The sequence below is a fragment of the Dermacentor albipictus genome, chromosome 3 (assembly GCF_038994185.2).
Source record: "Dermacentor albipictus isolate Rhodes 1998 colony chromosome 3, USDA_Dalb.pri_finalv2, whole genome shotgun sequence".
In the NCBI taxonomy this organism is placed as follows: domain Eukaryota; kingdom Metazoa; phylum Arthropoda; class Arachnida; order Ixodida; family Ixodidae; genus Dermacentor; species Dermacentor albipictus.
The window spans coordinates 180,005,819-180,030,165 of record NC_091823.1 but is presented as its reverse complement, the minus strand read 5'-3'; the positions used below and the strand labels follow the sequence as shown (position 1 = coordinate 180,030,165).

Here is a 24,347-nt window from a genome sequence, read left to right as displayed (position 1 = left end):
GCCGCAAAGCGAATCGGTTCCACCACGACCATCGTCATTGCCTTCGACGAACCTGACGTACCATACATGGTTCGGTATGGCGCAACACTAATCCCATGCTCCCTGTACCGCAAGCAGATCGATATCTGTTACCACTGCGGCCGTCTCGGGCACCGCATGGACGTTTGCCCGTTCCCTAATAACAAGATCTGCCGGGGTTGCGGAGCTCGCAACCCAGATCAAGATCATCAGTGTACACCCAAGTGCATGTTGTGTGATGGACCCCACCCCACAACGTACAAATCTTGTACTGCCAGATACAAAACGCCGTATGTTACACGAAGACGCCTCGGAGAACGCCGAGTAGCACAGCATTCAGCCCTTCAATCAGAAGATTTCCCGTCCATGGAGACCAAGCACCGGTCCCGGTCCCGCTCCTTCTACAGACCGAGGTCGGTCCAGATCAAGATCCACGTCGACTCCAGAAGCCAGACATACCTCAGAAAAGGTGAGCTTCGCAGAGGCCCTGACGGGCGTCTTGCGAGAGGGTCACGTAAAATCCCCCCCACTGCCTAAACCCAACACAGACAACACCGACATCGAACACCTTAAGAAAGAAAACGCAGTTATGCGTGATTTAATCCAAAAGCTTACCCAGGAGGTTCACAGCCTCAAACAGCCCAAAACCCAACCTACACCTAACACCCCAGAACCTGCTAACAACAGCCAAACCGAAGAACTCTCAAGACCAGCCCCCAAAAAACGTGCACTCCAAGAAGGAGCTCAGGGCCAAGTACGCTCCGAGGTCAAGGATATGCTCGTCACACTCCAAAGCACGGTGGAAGCTTCACAGAATTCTCTAATCGCCCTTATGCACAGAGTTACCGCCATGGAAGCTAATATTCAAACCCTTTTCACACAAACCGCTTCCGCCGCTCAAACCATAGCCATGGACACCACAGGAACCGTCGCCGCCACCCTGCCACCTGCGGCATCCCCTATCCTTCATCATGGCCCTCACTAAAGCTGACACAACATTGTGGCAGTGGAACTGCCGAGGCTACCTCCATAAACAACCCGTTCTTCGTCAACACCTCCGTACTACTTCATGTCAACCCGACGTAATCTTGCTCCAGGAAACGCACAATACTCCGGTCAGCCTTCAAGGATATCACTCTTTCACTGCGAACAACGCTCCACACGGAGTCTCCACACTCGTTCGAAAAAGAATTACCGCAATCGAACACGATCTCAACGATCGGCGCACTGAACACCTCTTCATTGAGCTCATCCCGCACAGAAAACGAAAGGAAGGAATATTTATCCTCAACATCTACAATACTCCATCTCAACGCCATAGCCGATTTCTAACCCTCTTCAAAAAGGCCCTTAATATCGCAGGCAGCAGCCCCCTTATCATCGGAGGTGACTTCAGTCTCCCGCACACAGGATGGGGCTACAGACACAGCTCTGCCGCAGGTCGTAACTTATGGCAAGACTCCCATGATCTCGGGCTTACGCTCATTACTGACCCAGCCTTCCCCACTCGCCTCAGCACTTCTACTGAACGAGACACGACGCCAGACCTCACTTTCACCAAAAACGCGAACAACGCCCATTGGCGCAACACCCAACACGACCTCGGGAGTGATCACTGCATCATCGAAATTACTCTCCCACACCTAACAGCCGTTATGAGAAGAACGAGGGACTTTACTTGGACGGACTGGGATGCGTTCCGTAAACGCCGTGTAACAGCAACGACGGACACTCCCATTACCGACATAAAATCATGGTCATGCGATCTACGGTCCGATACTAAATCGGCCACCCGCATTATCACAACAGACGCCCCAACTGAGCGCATGGACAGTAGACTCGCCCACCTTATCGAGGCCAAATCATCCATCCTCTCTAGATGGAAGGGACAACGGCTCAATAGAAGTCTTAGACGGAAGGTCGCACTTCTCAACAAGGAAATTGAAACTCACTGCCGTGTTCTAAGTCAACAGCAATGGACAGAGCTCTGTCACTCTCTAGACGGGCAACTCCACCACCCCCACACGTGGAAAATCCTCAAACATTTGATTGATAGCACCACCACCCGCTGATATCAACAAGATCGCCTCACCAAGCTTTTATTCACAGAAAGCAAGATGCATTGCCAGGACCACGTTAAGAATAGCTAATGTCAAAAGTACATCCCATCTGGGCCCACTCAACCTCACGGCCCATACACAGAGACCTCCAACCCTGACCTTGATGAAGATTTCAGCGTGGCAGAGATTCATGCTGCCCTACATAAGCTGAACAGCCGTTCGGCGCCAGGCCCAGATGGTGTTACGAATAAAACACTAAGAGATCTAGATGACCCCTCGGTGCAACAACTCACCGAATACATCAACACCTGCTGGCGCCAGGGATCCATTCCCCCGACATGGAAAACAGCCAAAGTAATTCTCATCCCCAAACCCGGTAAGCCATCTAGCCTCGCCAATCTCCGGCCCATGTCATATCACTAACTTCATGTGTAGGCAAGGTCATGGAGCACGCACTCCTAACCCGTGTAAACACTCACCTTGAAGACACATGTGCTTATCCCCACTCGATAATTGGCTTTAGACAGCATCTTTCCACCCAAGACGCTATGCTCCAACTTCAGCATCAAATCCTAGATGGCAAATCCCGTCACACGAAGGCGATCTTGGGCCTCGACCTCGAGTGCGCCTTCGATAATATAAGGCACCCCACCATCCTTCAGCGCATCTCCTTGCTCAACCTTGGAGAACGCACTTACAACTACGTAAGTGACTTTCTATCCAATCGAAGGCCTTCCTGTCGGTTGGAGACATTCGATCGGAGGAACTCTCCCTCGGCAGCACGGGCACACCGCAAGGCTCTGTCATTTCCCCAATACTGTTTAATCTGGTTATGCTTGGATTAGCACAAGAACTACAAAAACTCGACGGCATTGAACACACCATATACGCCGATGACATTACAATCTGGGCTGCAAAGGGCAGTGACGGCCAAATCGAAACTGCCCTACAAGACGCCATTGACGTCGTAGAAAATTATCTTGAGTGCACGGGACTCCGCTGTTCCCCTGAAAAGTCGGAGCTTCTCCTATACCGCCCCACACTCCGTGGACGCCCCCCGCGGGGCTCCACAACTAAACGCCAATACGAGGAAATAGAGCTCAACCTGAGGGATGGCAGACCTATACCCGTGGTCCCTTGCATCTGCGTTCTTGGTATGACCATAGAAGCCAGCGGAGCTAACTCTACGGCTATCTCAAAGATCCTTCGACAGACCGCCAATACATCCAGACTGCTGAAACGAGTGACCAACCGGCGAGGGGGTATGAAGGAAGACAGCCTCATCCGCCTTGTCCAATCTTTTATCGTCTGTCAGATTACTTATGTTGCGCCCTTTCTCAACTGGTACAAAGCTGAGGAGACTAAACTGGACATCATCATTAGAGGAGCCTATAAGCAGGCCTTAGGACTACCCAACCACACCAGCACGGAACTTCTACTACAATTAGGTATCCACAACACGCTAGACGAGTTAATCGAGGCCCAACGTCGATCTCGACTAGAGCGGCTTACTCTCACGGAAACGGGCCACAGCATTCTAAACAAGCTTAATATCGCCTACCACCGTCAACATGGAGACAAACACCCAATACCACGCGTCATTCAGCAATGGATACATGCCGACCCTATTCCGAGAAACATGCACCCAGACTACAACAAAGAACGCAGGAAGGCAAGAGCTGCTTCCCTCATCAAAGCTTACACCAACACCGCGGGCGTCACCTTCGTCGACGCAGCTGAGTACCAAGATGGACGGCACTTTGCGGTGGTTACCACAGCAGGCGGCTTGCTCCGACATGCTGCCAGCATCATTACCAAAAATGCCGAGACGGCCGAGGAAGTGGCCATCGCCCTGGCCACTCTTGACCCAGCCAGTCACACCATAGTGAGCGATTCTCGCGCAGCAGTCACCAACTACATCAAAGGTCGGATATCTCATCAATCACTCCGCATCTTACAACAAGCCCCGCATTCGTCTGAAAATCAAATCACCCTCGTCTGGATCCCAGCACATGCCGGCGTTGTCCACCCGCACCTCACCAACCTCAACGAGGTTATACACTCCGTAGCACGAGGACTAGTCAACCGTGCCGGAGACGGTGCAGGTGCACCCGCAGGACGCGACCGCCTTACAAGTTACAACGACCTTGTAAAGTCATTTTACCTCGCAAGAAGAACCTTCCCCACCCCTCACTGCAAGTTAAACAGGGCACAGGCAACCACCCTTCGCCTGTTACAGACGAATACATACCCCTCCCTCACACGCTATCACACTATATACCCCGACATCTACCCGAGCCAGACGTGCAAGGTCTGTAAAACTGAATCGGCAACACTCCCCCACATGCTATGGGAGTGCAAACACCAATACCAGGACCTTAATCCCGTGACCCTCTTGTCGAGATGGCATGCCGCCCTGCGCAGCTCCCACCTCGACGACCAACTCTGGGCGACCCAGCAGGCCTACGAAGCGGCGAAGAGGCAAGACCTCGAAGTCCCATCGTGGGAGGCCTAGGCCCAGCCGACAAAACTGCTGGTGCTTATTAAAGTTCACTCTCTCTCTCTCGGCTATTAATGAGCCGATTTGAATTTTTTTCCCTGCAGAACGCTCTTTAGAGGACACGTGACAACTTCCAGCATATAACCAAAATTGGTTATGAGGCCTGGTGAGGTGCCTTTTAAGGGCAGTAAAATACATGCATTCATTTTTTCGAACTGCCCTATTTTTCTGATGTTATCGCAGCGCCTAGGGAGTCCGAGAAATCGGACATTGACTGTACAGCTGACCAAGAGGATGCTTCAAATGGTCTGTCGGGAGAACTCGCGGCAGAAGGAAGACGAGAACGGAAAGGACATATGCATTGGAGAATGAACAGGAAAGGAAGCGTGCTACTGCTTCTTTGAAGGAGCTTGAGCTCACAAAAAAAAAAGTAGTGTTGGCTGATGTCGAGATGCAGGTGCCCCTTGTGAAAACAAAATAAACTCTTTAAAGCAGTGAAAAGCAACACTGAGGCGCTCTGCGCAGGTTGATAGTATGCGAGAACAGTTGAGGTTTACTTAAAAGCTGTTGTGAGAGATATTACTTGTGAGAAAGTTCCGGCTTCATACGAATAAGCTTTCTATCAATTGATAGAAATAGCTCGTATTGAAAATATTTGCTTCTACGTGCATCTCCTTTTTATTCGAATTTTTGAATGCTCAAGTTGATTTGCAATGAAATTTATCTTCTTTTTTCGAAGGTGTTTCATTTGCTATGCATTTCACTAACCCCTCCCTCCTGTTTACACTACTCCTTACTATTAAAACTGGATTAAGTAGTTTTTCTTTGTTTTTAAGATACTTACTAGAGAGTGACAGCATAGGGTGACACGATGTCTGTCCATCTCGAAATAAAACAAAGTTCTCTGTCACTCAGGGAATTTTACAAAGCCACTCAGGGAAAACCTGGAAAACTCAGGGAATTTGGAAATCTAAATTTGGTAGACACCCTGCTTAAGGGCACTTGCACAAATAGTGTCAATATGTATATCCCAGTTCAGGCTGTTAGTGATTTAAACTCCGAGGTATTTTACAACTGGTGATTCTCTGGGCGTCACTCCACCTATAGTGTATGGATATTGCAGAACTGTTTTCTTTTTACATATTCGGAGTACTAAGTGCCTCTCAGGGTTAAGAAACATGCTCCATCCAGAGCACCAGCTCGATGTTTTACATACATTATTGTTTAGCCTGTTTTGATCCTCTGTGGAATTCACTGTTGTATACAGAACACATCATCATCATCATCAGCCTATTTTATGTCCACTGCAGGACAACGGCCTCTCCCTGTGATCTCCAATCAGCCCTGTCTTGTGCCAGCCGATTCCAACAAGCACCCGTGGATTTCCTAATTTCATTGCTCCACCTGGTCTTCTGCCGTCCTCTATTGCGCTTCCCTTCTCTTGGTACCCATTCCGTAACCCTAATGGTCCAACAGTTGTCTAACCTGCGCATTACATGACCTGCCCAGCTTCATTTTTTTTCTCTTAATGTTAATTAGAATATCGGCTAGACCCGTTTGCTCTCTGATCTAAACCACTCTCTTTCTGTCTCTTAAAGTTATGCCTAGTATTCTTCATTCCATCGCTCTTTGCGCGGTCCTTAACTTTTTCTCAAGCTTCTTTGTCAGTCTCCAAGTCTCTGCCCCATACGTCAGCAATGGTAAAATGCACTGATTGTACACTTTCCTTTTCAGTGATAATGGAAATGATAATGGCAAGCTACCTGTCAATGTCTGCCTTATGCGATCCAACCCATTTTTATTCTCCTATGAACTTCCTTCTCATGATCAGTGCAGAAAACAGTCGTCTTCAAAAAGTTTAATTTTAACTTCAGAATCTACCACATTCACTATGTCATTTATATAGAATAAATATAGAATAGGCCCCAGTACCGGTCCCTGAGGGACACCAGATGAGACAGGAAGGGCATCTGAACATTGCGTTATCGATTTGGACGTATTGAAATCCGTTATCAAGATGATGATACGGAACAGCTGCCACAGTGTGGCTGCACTGAGAAGGAAGAAGACGACGTGTGCCCGCTTGATATAGCGCCGCCATTTTGGCCTCCATTAGCTCCCCTGTAAATAAATTGTAAATAGCATTGGGCATCAGCTACACGTAACATTAATTAGGTGGAAGCGGATGTTTCCCGTACCCATCATGGTGCTCCGCAGTGGTCGCAGCTGCGACAGTGCAACTTCGGCTCCTGCTGGTGGCAGCTTATCTACGCAAGCATCTCCACCTGCAGCCCCGACCTACAGCGCCGTTTCCCCCCCTCGGGATCCTGGTGTTTTCACCGGAGTCGGCAGTCCTGATGTTGATGACTGGCTCTGCTTATATGAACGTGTCGGCAGCAGTCATAGGTGGAATCCAACTATTGCGCTTGCCAACATTCTTTTCTACCTCGACGGAGCTCCACTAGCATGGTTCCAGACTCACAAAGAGGAGATCTCGAGCTGGGATCTCTTCAAAAAGCAGCTTCACAACCTTTTTGGCAATCCATTCGGTCGCCAAGTCAATGCCAAGAAAGCCCTTGCCACACGTGTACAGACGTCGACCGAGTCCTACGTGTCGTACATTGTCGACGTCTTGGCCCTTTGTGCTGTGGCTGACCTGAACATGTCTGAGGATGATAAGGTTGATCACGTCCTCAAAGCATTGCTGACGACGCCTTCAATTTACAGGTGTTTACGAATATCACCAGCATCGATACGATCCTCAAGGAGTGCCGCCGTCTCGAGCATGCTAAAAGCCGCTGGGTATCCCAGCATATCACGCAACTTCCCAACACACCTGCTGTGTCATCTTGTGATGACCTCTTCCACCAGCCGTCGCAATGTGACAACTTGACCCACATCATTCATCGTGAGATCGAAACAGCACAACTGGCGGCCCCTTCATTCCCATCACCTGATCATTCTGCGGTGACAATCTCCTTGATCCAGGCCATCGTCCGTCAAGAGTTGTCCAACGTCGGCCTGTAATCCATTCGTTTCGTACGCTCGGAACCTCTTTCTCCTCGCACGTCCCCACCCTGCTCTTCTTACTGCTCTTATGGACAGCGCAACCCCACTGAATGGTGAACCGTAGACGAAAAGCCGATCTGTTTCTACTGCCGACGCATTGGACATGTTGCTTACCAGTGCCGCAGCCACTGGACTTCTCCGACGCGCTATTCTCCTGATTACCACCCTCATCCCTCAAGTGCATCCTTTTCCTTCGCTCCTTCTATACACGCCCCATCATCGGACTCTGCGACACCTTTGACATGACCCTGCTACTCCCGCTCGCCTTCTCCCTCCTGCCGTCAATCTTGTGCGCCTTGTAACACCGTTCTCTTTCTCCGACCTACACGCTGCACCCCCAACCGGAAAACTAGACAGTGCAGCTTCTGGAGGTGAAGCTGCAAAGACGACATTGGCATGAAATCCTCGCTTCACCTTACCCACAAACAAGACTCTTTTGGACGTTTTTCTCGCCGACAATGTTCCTGTGTGCGCATTGATTGACAACGGCGCGCATGTGTCCGTTATGAGTGCTGCTTTTCGCCGTCGGCTCAAGAAAGTTCTGACGTCTGTCCCGAACCAAGTTGCACAAGTCGCCGACGGAGGGACTGTCGCTATTTTTGGCATGTGCTCTGCTCGACTCACCATTGCTGAGAGACACACCGTCGTCCTCTTCACCGTCATCGAGCATTGCCCTCACGAACTCATTCTTGGTCTGGATTTCCTTGCCAATCATTCTGTCCTCATTGACTGTTCGGCCGGCTCACTTCGCCTTGACTCGCCTGCTCTTGCCGATCCTCTGTACCCACCTCCAAGCCATATGAGCTGCATGGATTTTATTTCGTCTACCGTTTCACTCTGTGACACACGTTGACTTGTTGTCCTCACCAGCTGTACGTGATGGCAATTAAGTGGTCGCACCAATTCTGGCCGTTATACTTACACATGGTGTTACCGTGCTGCACACTGCTGACAATCACTGGCAACCGCACCTGCCTTCCCCTTGTCAATTTCGCGCTAGCCGTGCAAGTTCTGCCTCAGAGGATCTCATTGGCTATACAGCATAGACCATTTATAACGTAACCGCCTATAGTCCAGGACCCCATGTAATGAAGCTTTATGTGACCACCAGTGCGCCTCCCATAGAGTTTAATGTGTCAGCCTACCGCTTAGTGCACGGTCGCGCACGATGGAAGACCGTGTATAGTGCGGTTTCTCTGAAGAGAAGGGAGCGCACTCCCCAGCACTACGATGCCCGCGCCCTCTACAGAAAGCGAGAAGAAAGCCATGAAACCCATCGCAAGAGGGGAGAAAAATAGAGGAGAGAGAGACTGTACAGCGTGCGAAGAAAGAAGTGCAGCTAGTGGCCTTATCTTTTGCTTTTCTTTGTGCAGCGCCATGAGGGCGGGGCCGAGCCAGACCGAGCACTCGCGCCGTCGTCGTAACAGGGTGGGTCCCATTCAGAGGGCGAGAAGGGGAAACGTTGGGAAGGTCCATTTGCTGGGAGTGGTCGGTTGACAGGCTGGCTTTGCACATGCGCCAGTCTGCTGCTTTTTCTCCTGTGTGGGTGCACACGAGTCGTCGTCTTGCGATACCGAAGTGCGCTGCTAGCGTCGTGGGCCTAGCTGCAGGAAAACGTGTTTCGTTGTCTTGCGTTTGTGTCGCGCTACTTGTGTCGCGCTGGGCTAAGTTGCCATGCCGCCTGATCCTTCCAACTCAAGAAACCGGCAAGCTTTATCTCTGGAGACGCAGCAAAGCATTATTAAAGATGTCGAAAGTGGCCTAAAGAAGGTTTCTGTTGCGCAGAAGTACGGCATTGTTGACACAACAGTGTCGGCGATTTGGAAAAACAAGGATAAGGTGCAACAGCAACTGCAAAAAAATTGTGGATCACTAGCAAGGAAGTGGATACGTTCATCAAAGTATGAAGATGTCGACGCCGCTTTGTTCAAGTGGTTCTGCGAGGTGCGAGCCCAGAATGTGCCCGTGAGTCCAAATGACCAAATGACCTGGCCCGTGAGGCCAGGTCATTTGCAAACTTGTTGGGCCACGATAGTTGCAACCCATTAAATGGGTGGATTCAGCGGTTTAAGGACCGGCACGGAATAAGCTGCCATGTTATCTCCGGGGAGAGCGCACAAGTTGATGATTCTACTGTTCAGGCCTGGCTCAGTATAAACATTGAGACCATGCTGGCGAAGTACGTGAAGCGGGACATTTGTAATGTGGATGAGGCTGGCGTGTTTTACAATTTGCTCCCACACCACACACTCGCACTGTCCCACGAACGCAGCTCCGGTAGAAAGGCTTCGAAGGAGCGGTTTACTGTTCTGTTCTGCGCCAATATGGATGGCAGCGACATGAGGCACTTATTTGTTACGGAAGGTCGGCGCGGCTGCGCTGTTTCAAAAAAAGAGAGTGCCTGCCGATTACATATAAGGCCAACAGAAAGTCATGGATGACTTGGGAGCTAGTTGCAACTTGGCTTCAAAAATTTGATGAGGACATGGTGTCAGAAAAGCGACTTGACAACTGCAGTGCCCATCATGTAAGTTTAAAGCTCAGTGCAGTGAGCCTCAAGTTCTTGCCTGCAAATACGACAGCCAAGAGCCAGCCGATGGACCAAGGCGTAATTGCTGCCGTGAAAGCGCATTATAAGAGGCGCATATGCGAAAGAGTGCTGATTAACCTTCAGCGAGACGAAGCAATGAAGGTAAACCTGCGAAGTGCCATCGACACGATCACGGCATCTTGGTGGCAGATAAAAGCATCAACCATCGCCAAGTGTTTTGCAAAGGTGGGGTTTCTGCGCAAGTCCGTGGTCAGCGATCCTGATGTGAGGAGCGAAGATAGCCACCGCGGCGACGATGTCGACGAAGTCCTCAACGCGGATGATGTGTGGTCGGATCTGGTGAAAAAGAACATGGTTGGACAGGATGACACATTCGAAGGCTTTGTGAATGAGGATTGCGATGAGTTTGTCTGCGAAGAAGCAGGCACAGACGAAGCAATTGTAGCAGCAATGCGTGATCACGATGACGACGACGAAGGAGACAGCACACCGGAACTTTCACATAGAGATGCACTGGATTACATCAGCAAACTCAGGACGTACTGCGCGCAGAAGGGCTTAAGCGAGAAAGCTTCCCAGCGTCTGATCGCTGTTGAAGATGAGATGGTGCATAATTCGGTGAAGGCTCAGTGCCAGACAAAGATAAGGGCATTTTTTCATTGATGAAGAAAAAAAAAAACTTTTTGTTTAGTGTCCAATTCTGGTGCTTTATTGCACATTAAGTTGTAAAATACATAATAAAAGGTGGGTTGACCATATTTGTATGTGAATAAGTCTAAAAATGGCGTATTTGATATAGTGCAGTACCGCTTATAATGCGGATTTTCCTGACTCCCGCGACCTACGTTATTTATTTATTTACACAATACTGCAAGCAGCAATGCTGCCCAAGCAGGAGAGGGTTTACAAAAGATGCTTTGTCAACATATTTTCAAATGAAACATAAGAAATGCATTCAACAACACATTCCGGTAAATGATTCCATTCTTCGCTCGTAAGTGGAAAAAATGATTTCTGAAAGATTTTAGTTCGAGCAAAGTATGACCAAACTAGTTTAGAATAAAAAATATGCGACTACCTTTGTGGAGCATGGGTAATATATGTGGCTTTTGCTAAACCTGTTTGATTATGAAAAAATGAGTAAAAGATTTTAGCCTGGAGATTTTACGGTGCACGTGGAGCGGATCCAGTCCAAGTTGGCCTAACATGCCAGAAACTGATGAAGATGTTTTGTAATCGGAGCAAATAAACTGTGCAGCCAAGCGCTGAATTCGTTCAAGTTTGTCAATTTCCTTATTAATGAACGGGCTCCACACTATGGAAGCTTACTCTAGGACTGGGCCTACGAGGGAATGATAAGCCTGCAGCTTGACAGATGAAGGGGATTTCTTTAGCTTTCTACGCAGGAAACAAAGTTTTTTGAAAGCTTTGTTGCATATGTTGTTAATATGGGTGTCCCATTTGAGGTTACTTTTAATTGTTATACCTAAATATTTAACAGAGGTAATAGATTCAAGGTTCCGATTGCCAATGTGGTAAGTATAAAGTAGCGGTTTTCGTTTCAATGTTATTGTCATTGACACAGTTTTGGAAAAGTTTATTTGCATTCCTCAGTCGTCGCACCAGTCCGCGAGTTTACAAAGACTATTGTTAAGTGTATCCTGGCATGAAGAACTCCTTACAGTGGAATAAATGACAATCATCAGCAAACAATTTCACCTTGACATTAGGATCCAAATTTTTAGCAACATCATTTACATAGATAAGAAACAACAGGGGTCCCAACACTGACCCCTGTGGTACACCGGATAAAACAGGCAGGCTATTAGATTTCACACCATGGATTTCCACAAACTGAACACGATTCGCTAAATAAGCTTGAATCCAATGCACTATATCTTCTGGTAGTCCAGGTGATTTAAAAATTTCAATTAGATTTGTATGTGGCACACGGTCAAATGCCTTTGACAAGTCTAGGAAAATTGCGTCAATCTGCAGGCGGTCATCAATGGCACTGGCAAAGTCATGTAAAATGGATAACAATTGAGGTTGAAAATTTTCTATGAAAGCCACGTTGAAAATCAAAAAAATTATTGTGGTTAGATATGTTATTAGCGATAATATGCTCCAAGAGCTTACAACGTGTGCTTATGAGGGAAATACATCTGTAATTGTTAGGAATAAGTTTATCACCTGATTTAAAGTTATAAGCGGTCCAAGCTGTAATTAGTGCTTTGCAGGATGATGAGGTCGAGCCATTCACATTGGAAGATTGTTACAGCTCAGCCCATACCATGACATTGTCGCACGGTACTGACGTCGACATTGAGAAGATGGTTTTCTCTGACCTTACACCCGCCTTTGCCGCATTCTTCAAAGCTATCGCGACATTTTTTACTTTGACAATCGACCCTTAGGTCAAACATCTGTGATGACCCATCGCATAAATGCTGGTGATGTGAACCCTATTTACCGACATCCATATCGTGTTTCTGCGTTGGAACGAGCTTTTATCCAACAGGAAGTAAAAAAAGATGCTTGAAAAGGACATTATTGAGCCTTCCTGTAGTCCCTGGGCTTCTCCTGTCGTACTTGTCAAAAAGAAGAATGGAACGTGGTGCTTTTGTGTAGATTATCGCCACCTGAACAAAATCACAAAAAAGGACGTGTATCCTTTGCCACGTATTGATGACGCTCTAGACTGCCTGCATGGTGCCACCTATTCTTCTATCGACTTACACTCCGGCTACTGGCAGACATCCGGCGATGACATGGACCGAGAGAAGACTGCATTTGTTAACCCTGACGGCCTTTATCAATTCAAGGTGACGCCTTTCGGTCTCTGTAAGGCGCCCGCCACCTTCGAACGAATGATGGACTCTTTGTTTCAGGAGTTCAAGTGGTCCACCTGTTTATGCTATCTGGACGACATCATCGTTTATTCGCCCACATTTTACACATATCTAGACCGTCTTTCTGTGATTATTGACATGTTCCGCGGTGCCGGTCTCCAGTTGAACTCGTCAAAATGTCACTTCGCTCGCTGCCAAATCACTGTCCTTGGACACCTCGTGGATGCCAGAAACGTGCAACCTGATTCGGACACAATTTGCGCCGTTACGAACTTTCCTGTTTCGAAGTCTACCAAGGACGTTCGTAGTTTTGTAGGGCTGTGCTCTTATTTCCGACACTTTGTGAAGGATTTTGCAACCATTGCTTGTTTCCTTACCGACCTCTTGAAGAAAGACGCCCCTTTTTTTTGGGCCGCATTTTTTTGCAGCTCACTACTCTCCTTACCACGCCTCCAATTCTGGCCCACTTTGACACGTCTGCCTCAACAGAAGTTAGAACTGATGCCAGTGGTCACGGCATAAGAGCAGTGTTAGTGCAACGCCAGCGTGGACATGATCGCATTATAGCCTATGCCAGCCGACTTCTATCACCCGCCGAGCGCAATTATTCAATCACAGAGCGCGAGTGCCATGCTCTTGTGTGGACTGTTGCCAAGTTTCGTCTATACTTGTAAGACGGCTATTCTGTGTCATCATTTATCACCACGCTCTCCGCTAGCTATCCTCGCTCAAAGACCCCACGGGACGGCTCGCTTGCTGGACATTACGCCTGCAAGAATATACCTTCTCCGTGGTATATAAGAAAGTACCCTTGCACCAGGATGCCGATTGTTTGTCTCGCTACCCCGTCGACGCACCGGCTGATGCGGACGCTCTCTTGTGTTTTCTCTGTGTCCCAGTTGCTTCAAATCGGCAACGAGCAACGCCGCAATCCTTCATTACGAGCCCTCATTGACCGTCTGGAGTCAATGCCTGGTGGTGCCTCTCTCTGGATGTTTCTCCTCAAGGAGGGGACATTATGCCGCCGCAATTTTGATCCACACAGCCTTGACCTTCTGCTCGTCATTCCATCACACCTTCGTTCGACTGTCCTCCACCAACTTCACGACGCTCCCTCGGCTGGACACTTGGGCGTCTCGCGCACATACGACCATGTATGCCGTCGATTCTTTTGGCCGAGTCTCGCCCGCTCTGTGCGGTGCTACGTTGCCACTTGTGAGCCCTGTCAGTGCCGGAAGAAGCCCTCCACACTTCCAGCTGGATGTCTCCAGCCGATCAACATCCCACCCGAACCTTTTTTCCGTGTTGGTCTAGACCTTCTTGGACCATTTCCTCTCTCGGGCTCCGGAAATAAACGGGTCGCCGTCGCTGCTGATTATGCTACGCGGTACGCAATCACCAGAGCCCTCCCAATAAGTTGTCCACTGATGTTGCTGACTTTCCTCTCTATGACATCATTTTAGTGCACGGTGCTCCGCACCAATTACTCACTGACCGTGGCCGCAGGTTTCTCACAGCAGTCGTCAAGGACATCCTCCGCTCCTGCTCGACAAAGCACAAGTTCAGCACATCCTACCACCCACAGACCAATGGCCTTATGGAGCGCCTCAACCGGAACATCACCGACATGCTTTCATTGTATGTTGCGACCGACCACCACAACTGGGATCTTCACTTACCATATGTGACGTTTGCGTGTAATTCATCGTGTCACAACACTGCCGGCTATTCACCATTCTATCTCCTATATGGCTGAGTACCCGCATTGCCCTTGGACACTTTGCTGCCTTCCGCCACACGTTCAGCCACTGAATACGCCCGCGACATGATTGCACACGCCGACCACACACACCAGCTCGCCCGCACCCGTCTCAAGGCCTCACAGGAGCATCAGAGCCGCCTCTATGATTGCCACCATCGCGACGTGCATTTTTCTCCGGGTTTTCTGGTGCTTCTCTGGTCACCCATCCGACGTGTGGGCCTTTCTGAAAAGCTGCTGTCGCACTACACTGGCCCATACCGTGTGGTGTGACAAGTGACGGATGTCACGTATGAAATCATCCCCACCGACCTCTCAGCGTCATCATCAGCTGCAAGTGACATCGTTCACGTGGCGAGACTAAAACTATACCACACTCTTTTCACTGTGGATGTGTAGATTAAGCACCGGAACGGTGTGGCCGCTCAATATAGCGTCGCCATTTTGGCCTCCGTTAGCTCCCCTGTAAATAAATTGTAAATAGCATTGGGCATCAGCTACATGTAACAATATGCTTTAATAAGATCAATATGGTTGGAAGAGATTCCGTCTGCGTAAAGCTTTTCTGTGAGTTTACTATGGGGAACCTTATCAAAGGCTTTTTGGTGAAGTCCAGAAATGCGGCATTCATTTGCTCTCTATTGTTGACTGCGATGAAAAAGTCATGACAAGAAGTAACCAACTGAGAGACAGTCGATAAACCGCATCTAAAACAATGTTGCACATCAGATAAGAAATGAGTCTCATCTAGGAACTCAGTCAAGGATCAGCAGATTACATGTTCAAAGATTTTTCAGCTGGTTGCGATCAAGGATATTGGGTGGTAGTTGGACACGCAGGAACGATTGTTAGCCTTAAAGATGGGTATAACATGACCGGTTTTCCTATCAGATGGGACAGAGCACTGCGCCAAACAGGTGTTAAAAATCACATACGGGTAATAGGATATCCATTCTGTGTATCGGCGCAGGAAAGCTGCAGGGATGTTATCAGGACTATTCAACTTTTTAATGTCAAGCTTCAGGAGTAGATTAAAAATACCTTCGCGGGAAATAACGTCTGGCATAGAAGTGTAGCCTTCTGGTTTATAACAAGAACTGACATCATTGTCAGCATACACTGAATGAAAATACTCATTAAAGATATCTGCTACAGCTTTTGGATTTCTAAGAGGTGAATTGTTAACTATTAAGGAGATACTACTTAGTTTATTACCAGTAATGTATTTCCAGAACTTATCTGGTGCTTCACTGAGAAAGTTGCCTAAACTAACAGTAAAATAGAGTTCTTAGCTAGCTTGATCTTTTTCCTTAACTGACTACTTAGTATGCTCATGCTCGTTTCATTACGTCAACCAGACCTTCGCATCTGCTTTAGCCTTTTTTTCATGTGAATTATGTCCCGCGTGATCCATGGGTTGCATTTTTTCTTTTTCTTTGTAACATTCGGAACAAACATCGACAAACAGTCAAGGCAAATCTTCTTAAATGAGTACCTCAAACCATTTACATTCTCTTCAGCGCTGAAGCCATCAAAGTGACTTTCTAGAAAATCCAAAATCTCTATGTCATCAGCTCTATTGAAGTCTTTCACAACAATGGGTTGTTTTTAGAGCAAACATGCGCTGAGAGTGAAAAGACTTAGAAAACGAGGCTATGGTCCGAAACACCGTTCATCACATCAACAGAAATGCACCTAAGAGCAGTTCTGATGAACCCGAAGTCAACAATGTGGGAGACTGATGAACAGGTTCTAGTTGGCACCTCAATGATCTGAGTAAGGTTGCACGAAAAAGCTATGTCCAGAAGAAGCTCATAATGCCTAGAAGGAGCACCATAGTATTTATACGAAAGCAGTCGATATTGGGCAAGTGAAAATCACCTCCAAAGATAAGCTTCACTCAGTCACCCTAATAACGTTAAATATAATTGCTCAACTCCTGAAGAAAAGCAAGACCAGAATTACGAGGTCGATAGACCAGGCCCAATACGATAGTGTTGCCACAGAAATCTATCTTACAAAAAAGGTTCTCATGGTTAGGAACATCCGGCAACACTGCAGTGTTCATGCTTTTCCTCAGGACAATTGTTACTCCTCCTCCACGAGAAGGTCTATCACACCGTAGAACTCTTTAGGCAGGTGGCACAATTTGCCCATCAGGAACATCAGGGCGCAACCACGTCTCGGTCAAAAACCGTATGTGCGGGTCGAGATCATAAAGGAGCGCCTCTAATTCAGTAGTCTTATTCCAGATGCTTTGGGTAATGAAAGAAACAAGCTGCAATGGCCGGCTATTATCTACCCGTCAGTCCTGAGTTTTGCCGTACTTTCATTGGGTGACCGTATGGCTCGACGCCGAAGCAACTCGATCGCTATCACTATCTTGGCCTGCACTACTACCGCTATCTTCAATAAACCTGTTAAGCTTCTGTCTTTCATTCCTCGCCTCATCCCAAATATGTGTCTCCATTGAAGACCAACTTGTCAAATTTTAGATACACCTTATCCTCGGGTTTGTGAATATCTTTGGCGGTAGACCAAAGGTGTTTTCTTATGTTCTGAATTCGAGGAGAATAGTCTTCCGATATCGACATTTTTGTAAGCTTGAGTCTTTTTGCATTCCTGAGAAGGTTAATTTTTTCATTAAAGTCAAAGAATCGCATTATCACTGGCTGTGTCTTATTCGCTGATTTCTGGCCCAAGCGAGGAATGCGTTCAATGCTTTCTGCTTTAACTCCCAGTTTTCCTTCAAACACTTCTGTCAACACAACACTTCTGAGGCTATTAGATGTTTCTTCGTCATGCTCCTTTACCCCATAGACTATCAAGCTACTATGCCGACTACGATTTTCTAGTTCGTCAACCTTGCTCGACAGTGTCACAATAAATTCTGTAGCTTCAAAACAGAACTCTCACAGTCATCTACCCATTTTATTGTTTGTGCGAAAGATTCAGTCTATTGCTCAATAGAAGCCAACCTTTGGTTTGATTCCATGATATGACGTTCTAACCTCTCCCGAATAGATTTCAAATCAGGTGAGGATGAGTTCTGATTTTCAGTGATAATTTCCAGCTGTTCAGCGCCACTGGGACCTGGGTTGATTTCAATGTCCCCACTCAGCATGAGCACAAGACAAAACTATTCATGACATCCCGCAACACAATCGCATAGCACTTCTGGCTAAGGGAGCACCATCAAACATAAGGAAATGTTCTTGAATTCAAGGTTGTGGAGTTTCCTACTGACCTGCACAAAAATAAGACGAACCACTTTAGCTGCGACCGTGTCCTACAGTTGCTCCTTTTCCCACTGACGAAAAACGCTTGGGGGGTGGTGCTCGATGGATTCCACGATGTTGATGTCACTCGGCTGTGCCCACGAGGAGTAGGAAAAGGTTCCGATAAACAAACTTTGCTGGTACTTGGCACATGACTGTGATGCTTGAAGATAGTCGAAACGGGAGCGTGATTTGCAGGCTGGTAGGTACGTGGCAGGAAATCCGGGGTGATGACAGCCTCATGGAACCAGGTACTGTGGCATGCAACAAAGCCTGTATAAAAAAGACGAGCCACTTTAGCCGCGACTGCATCCTACAGGTGCTCCCTTGCCCACTGCAATATACAAGGTACTCCCTTGCCATTTGCAATATACACCATAAAGTAATTCATTTAGAAGTTACTTAGCAAATGTATTTGTTATTATTTGTTAATTAGTCAAATGTTCCCTTTGCTTACTCGTGCAAATAGTGCCTACCTCAGAGAGTAATCTAGCTCAAGAAGTAGAATTGTGCTATGTGCAATGGGTGATTTTTAAACATTCTGTTGACAATCGGGAAAAAAGACGCCTTGTACGAATAGAAAGAGCAGGGGAGGGTGGTGTGAGAAGCAGCATAGCTTATTACTCATCTAATGCAGAGTTTATGTGAGCTGCCAACTGTCTGTAAAACCACGAAAGGAGCAGATGCTCCTCCGGAACAGATGCTCCTCTGGAACAGGGGCTGGCCGAGCAAGGCTGGGTCAAGACATGGAGCAGCATTTAATGCGGCCTGCTGGCCGACCAGAAGAAACAATGAAAAGCCAAGACACAGGTAGCGACAGTGTTGCAGCTTTTAACAACAAGCCAGACCAATGAGCAGCTGGAGAGAGAACATCGTTTCTTGGTAGTGTGCGCGACGCTATAAAGATTCGCAGTGCAGCTTTCGCTTGCCTTAGTGGAGTGGAGTGAAAGCGCAACAGGTGTAACTATAGTTGACAGTTCTTCCTGTGAACTTTGCATGTTCTGGCCTAACATGCCCGGCCTGACAGGGACAATAAATTGCAGGCTTTGCTGTAGTGGGCCCTTGTAGGGGGAACTGTTCACGCTTTTGTAGTATATTTTGTGACATACTTCTATTTAGGTCTTACTGCGAAAGCAATTATATGGACACGCCAGGCGAATATCTGCCGTTGGCATCGCCGTGAGGTTCCGTATAAAGTCCAAGTGCGATAAGATCATGGCCATGCCCCATGCTGCAGAGAAAAATATTGAAGAAATGTTTGACGAAACGATGTGGCGAAATGTTAAAAACATAAGAGGCGTAAGTGTGAAGGAAAGCATACAAGGGTGATCCAAGAAAGATGGTGGCTTGGTGCAGCAGCGTCTTGCTCGCGCAAGGGAGGAAGATGGAGACGGTGCACACCATCCCTTCATGCACACAAGGGGGGCTGCGGGAGGAGGAGTGCTTCTGCTCTGGCTGTGCATGGTGTTGCTGCGAGTGTCCTATCTTGGAAGTAATCTGTGGCAGGTTCAAAGGCTCGAAGGCAACAAGAGATGGCTTTGTGTGCACTGTATACTCACGCGCCTGGTTCACATTGAAGCAAGAGGCAGTAGCAAGTGGAATTCGCTCGTCACTGCTGCTGCTCTTCATCACTCTAGCATTCTGACAATGAGTGTACATGGTCATTGAGTGAGATGTGTTTTTGTTTGCTTGTGTATAGCTGTGCAACCCTGCTGTGTATAGCTGTGTAATAATTTGCTATCGCCATGAATACTTGGCAATTGTTTTAATGAAATCGGAAGCCTATTGTGGATAAAACTTGAGGTGATAAAGTAAGTGGTATTCATACGTAGCGCCTATATGCGGAATGTTGTATTGTGGGAATAAATTCTGTGCATGTGCTGTGTAAGTAACGCCAGCAAAAAGTGTTAGCACTTTCTTCTGCAGGGTTAATAAGTGTGTGGTGTTGGTCTTTTATGTGGTTCTTGTGATAGCGTGACAGTAGTCAGTATACATTTGAAATATGACATGATAAGTTCTAAGCTTTAGTTTTGGTGCCAGGATATGGACAGACCAGCCCACAGACTATGACAGTTAATAACGGACAATAAGTTCCACAGCCACTTATACAGCTTGTTCAAAAAGGACTAAACGCATATGCTTAACAATAATAGGCTGTATGATAAATAGTGCATTTTTTCCGTATTGATAGGACATATGTCTAACACATTTCGTGTGTGAGCTCACAACAATCCCCAATTATTTAAAATTATTAATAATTTCTATTTGGTGCTTGTAATGAAGTTGTTTACCTAGTGCATGGGAGATGGCCCTTTTAGTTTTCTTAGTGTTAGAACAGTTGTGCTGGGCACTGAGCACAGTGTTCTTTTATTTCATCAGCACAAGAGCCACTGAGGCTTGTGCCATCTGCACATGGTAGATGCACTGCTGATGCCAACTTGGGGTGAATACGTGCCTGTTTGTGAAGCAGAAGCCTTTGTCAAGCACTTCTGCCTTTATTTTTTGCTGGCGTTTCTGTATACTGAAAGAATCGAATAAAAGCTCAGCTTGACCCTGTCCTCAAATAATGTGAGCCAATTTATAAAGAAGCATTGAGTGTTTTAAAACATGCAGGTTTTGCTGGTGACATCTGTTGGCGACATCGAAGTTGAGCTGTGGTCCAAGGAGGCACCACGTGCGTGCCGCAACTTCGTGCAGCTCTGTCTTGAAGGCTACTACGATGGCACCATCTTCCACCGCATAGTCAAGGGCTTTATTGTGCAGGGAGGTGACCCCACAGGCACTGGGAATGGTGGGGAGTCCATTTACGGTGCGCCCTTCAAGGTGAGAGAGGCGTACATTTTCTCACAGAGTGCAATTAAAATCTGGGCTGAGTTTTGCACTAGCCTCAACAAATTGCAGAGTATTGTTGCAGTACAACGCGAACAGTAGACAGGGAGACGTTCAAGAGCCGCAGGACAACTTGTTCAAAATACAAGAACAGGCCAGAGACACGTCTTCGTCCTCGCCGAATCCCACTGACCCACTAGACTGACCCACATTAATGTCCCTATCTTCGTTGTTGTCTGCATAGAAGAATAGACGCACGCGTCATTTGTCCCTCGCTAAGAGAGCATCGTCCCGATGCTAGACCAGAAGTGTCACTTGCGGAATTAAGGGTCTTTCGCATAGTTATTCGCTCACATACGGCTTCATGCGGACAACGTGCACAAGTTCAGGACGGTGCGTGCGGCGCCGCGTACAATTGGGACTATCGGGGACGACCTCGTACGTGACGTCACTGAGTCGGCGCAATACTCGATATGGTCCGAAGTATCGCCTTAACAGCTTCTCGGAGAGGGCTCGTTTTCGTATGGGTATCCAAACCCACACTCTGTCGCCGACGTCATAGATTACTTTTCGACGGTGAAAGTCATAGCGCCCTGCGTCGTAGTCTTGCTGCTGGCAGATCCGCAAGCGTGCGAGTTGCTGAGCCTCTTCTGCGCGTTGCGTAAACACAGCGGCGTCCGTAGCAGTGTCGTCAAAGTCATGCGGAAGCATAGCATCCAACATCGTTTGTACATCCCACCCGTGAACAAGGGTGAACGGAGTCATGCGCGTTGTCTCTTGTTTCGCCGTGTTATATGCAAAGGTGATATACGGAAGGGTGTCGTCCCAATTTTTATGTTCAACATCCACGTACATGGAGAGCATGTCTTCAATTGTTTTGTTTAGGCGTTCTGTCAATCCGTTGGTTTATGGATGGTAGCCGGTTGATTTCCCATGCGTCGTTCCACTTAGCAGCAAGAAGTGATCTAAAAGCGCAGCAGTGAATGCAGTTCCTCGGTCTGTGATTACGACGGTTGGTGCGCCGTGTCGCAACACAATGTGCTCAATGAAAAAGCGCGCCACCTCTTCCGCTGTGCTTCTCTGGATTGCCTTTGTTTCAGCGTAACGTGTGAGATAGTCGGTTGCTACGATAACAAAGCGATTCACTGCAGTAGAAGTAGGAAGCGGACCCAATATATCCATTCCGATTTGGTCAAATGGTCTTCGAGGAACCTGGACAGGTTGCAGGAGGCCGGCTGGTTTCGACAGAGGCGACTTGTGCCTCTGGCAGTCGAGGCAAGTGCGAACGTGATGTTTCACATGGTGTTAAGTCTCGGCCAGCAGTATCTCTGCTGCACTCTGGCCAACGTTCTCATGTAGCCTAAGTGACCAGAAGTCACCTCGTTGTGACAGGCTTAAAGTACTTCCGTACGAAGAGCTGCAGGAATGACGAGCAGATAGGGGGACCCGGTTGAAGAAAACTTTCTTTTGTAGAGGACTTTGGCCCACAAACAAAACGACAACAGGCATCTCGTTAGGTCTTGGTCTTGCCGTTAGGAATTGGTCTTGCCGGCAACGAGTATGTTCACTTCAAAAGGATTACATGTTTTCAGCCCCTCAATTACCCGCGAGCTCCATCCTGACGCAACTTCACCGCAGATCTCGCAAACTACAGTCAGTTTAGTAGTGAGACCGCAATACTGATCACTTTGCACCAGCTACACAGAACCACCGCAAGTATTGCACGAGAAAACGCCAAGATTGTTCATTGCTGCAAGTCTGACGACAACGTAAAGAGCAGCTAGGTTTGCGACCGAGGCTGTTGCACTGTCAGTGGTTGGATCTTGAACAAAATGTCGAATCTTTCACTCTGTGGCCGTCGTAGATGCAATCTTGTTGAGCATAGCTTGCTCATGTGGTCTTGTTCACTTCCTCTTCAGTTATGACAGCTGTGTTCAGTTCTTTTATACACAAGTGTAACTCGCCTGTGGATATGCGTGATGTGGCAGAGCAGTTGAGGCATCGACGTTTGTTGGCGGTATGACTTCAGCAGCGAGCTGCCGGGTACCCTGTGCTGACTGTGACAACGGAATCCCTTTTGGAAGTTTATTGCCCCTTGCAAGTTGCCGCCCGTAACGATTCAGGGAACGAAACTTTGTCAGACCTCCAGCATATGCAGCGTTACAGTTGCGAGACTAACACAGAATGGCTGCTATTTTCGTCGTTTAAGTGCTCATGGCCCTTGGACACATCTTGGTCACATAGTGAAAGGGGCCAACAGTAGTGTGTGCGACGAAGTTCGTTGCTGTTTTTTTTGTGTGTGTGACCGCAGCTCCTACAATGTTGCCGACTGACGAATAAAAAAAAGCCAGAAACGTGACCTGTCAATTGATACCAAGATGGCACTGGTAGAATGCATAGTTATTGAGTTATGCGAAACGAAAATCGAGCGTGATTCGTCCCCAATTTAAAAAGCAACACTTGTGGATTTGCATCTTTAGGTCATGGTAATAGAATTACGCAGTATTTTGTTACCAAATTTTAAAGATAGGTGCGGGAAAGCGTCACGAATGCGGAAATTAAAAATTGAAAATTTTAATTTTGGGCTGATTTTCTGTCCCAAAGACCTGAGTCCCGCCCTTAATTTCATCACCCCACCTCGTCTTTTGCCGTCCTTGACTGTGCTTTCCTTCTCTTGGTGCCCATTCTATAACTCTAATGGTCCACCGGTTATCTAACATATGCATTACATGAGCTGCCCAACTCCATTTCTTTCTCTTAATGTCAATTAGAATATCGGCTATCCCTGTTTGCTCTCTGATCCACACCACTCTCTTACATTACGCCTAACATTCTTTGTTCCATCGCTCTTTTTTCGGTCCTTAACTTGTTTTTGAGCTTCTTTGTTATTCTCCAAGTTTCTGCCCAGTATGCCACCACCGGTAGAATGCATTGATTGTATACCTTTCTTTTTTATGATAATGGTAAGCTTCCAGTCAGGATCTGACAATGTCTGCTCAATGCGCTCCAGCCCATTTTTGTTCTGTAAATTCCTTCTCATGGTCAAGGTCCCCTGTGACTAATTGACCCATTTAAATGCACTCCTCCACAGATTCTAGAGGCTGACTGGCGATCCTGAACTCTTGTTACCTTGCCTGGCTATTGTTCATAATTTTTGTCTTCTACATAATGTTCTACATAAAGTGGTGCAGCGGTGGCGTAGAGGTGGAACACCCGCCTCGCGTGCAAGAGGTCCGTGGTTCGAATCCCGGTGCCGGCAATTTTCCACCGGATTAAAAAAAAAAAATCCGCGTGTTGATAAAATTGCATAAACAGGCCTGGAGTGTGGCCTGATCCCGGTGACCAGAACCGGTAACGCACTCCCTCACCAGAGCAGGATTGGCCACCCTGGTGCAGTACTTGGCCACAACCTCCTATATGAACACAACAAT

General features: G+C 47.5%; 1 protein-coding gene across 4 annotated transcripts in view; it reads left to right on the top strand.

Moving 5' to 3' along the window:
• The window catches only part of LOC135916715 (spliceosome-associated protein CWC27 homolog), a 315,399-nt gene that overhangs the window by 43,717 nt on the left and 247,335 nt on the right, over window positions 1–24,347 (top strand). For all 4 annotated transcript variants that reach the window (XM_065450158.2, XM_065450157.2, XM_065450159.2 and 1 more), the window contains exon 2: window positions 20,701–20,910. In XM_065450158.2, coding sequence (XP_065306230.1) covers window positions 20,701–20,910 — 210 coding nt within the window. The remainder of the gene's footprint in view (window positions 1–20,700; window positions 20,911–24,347) is intronic.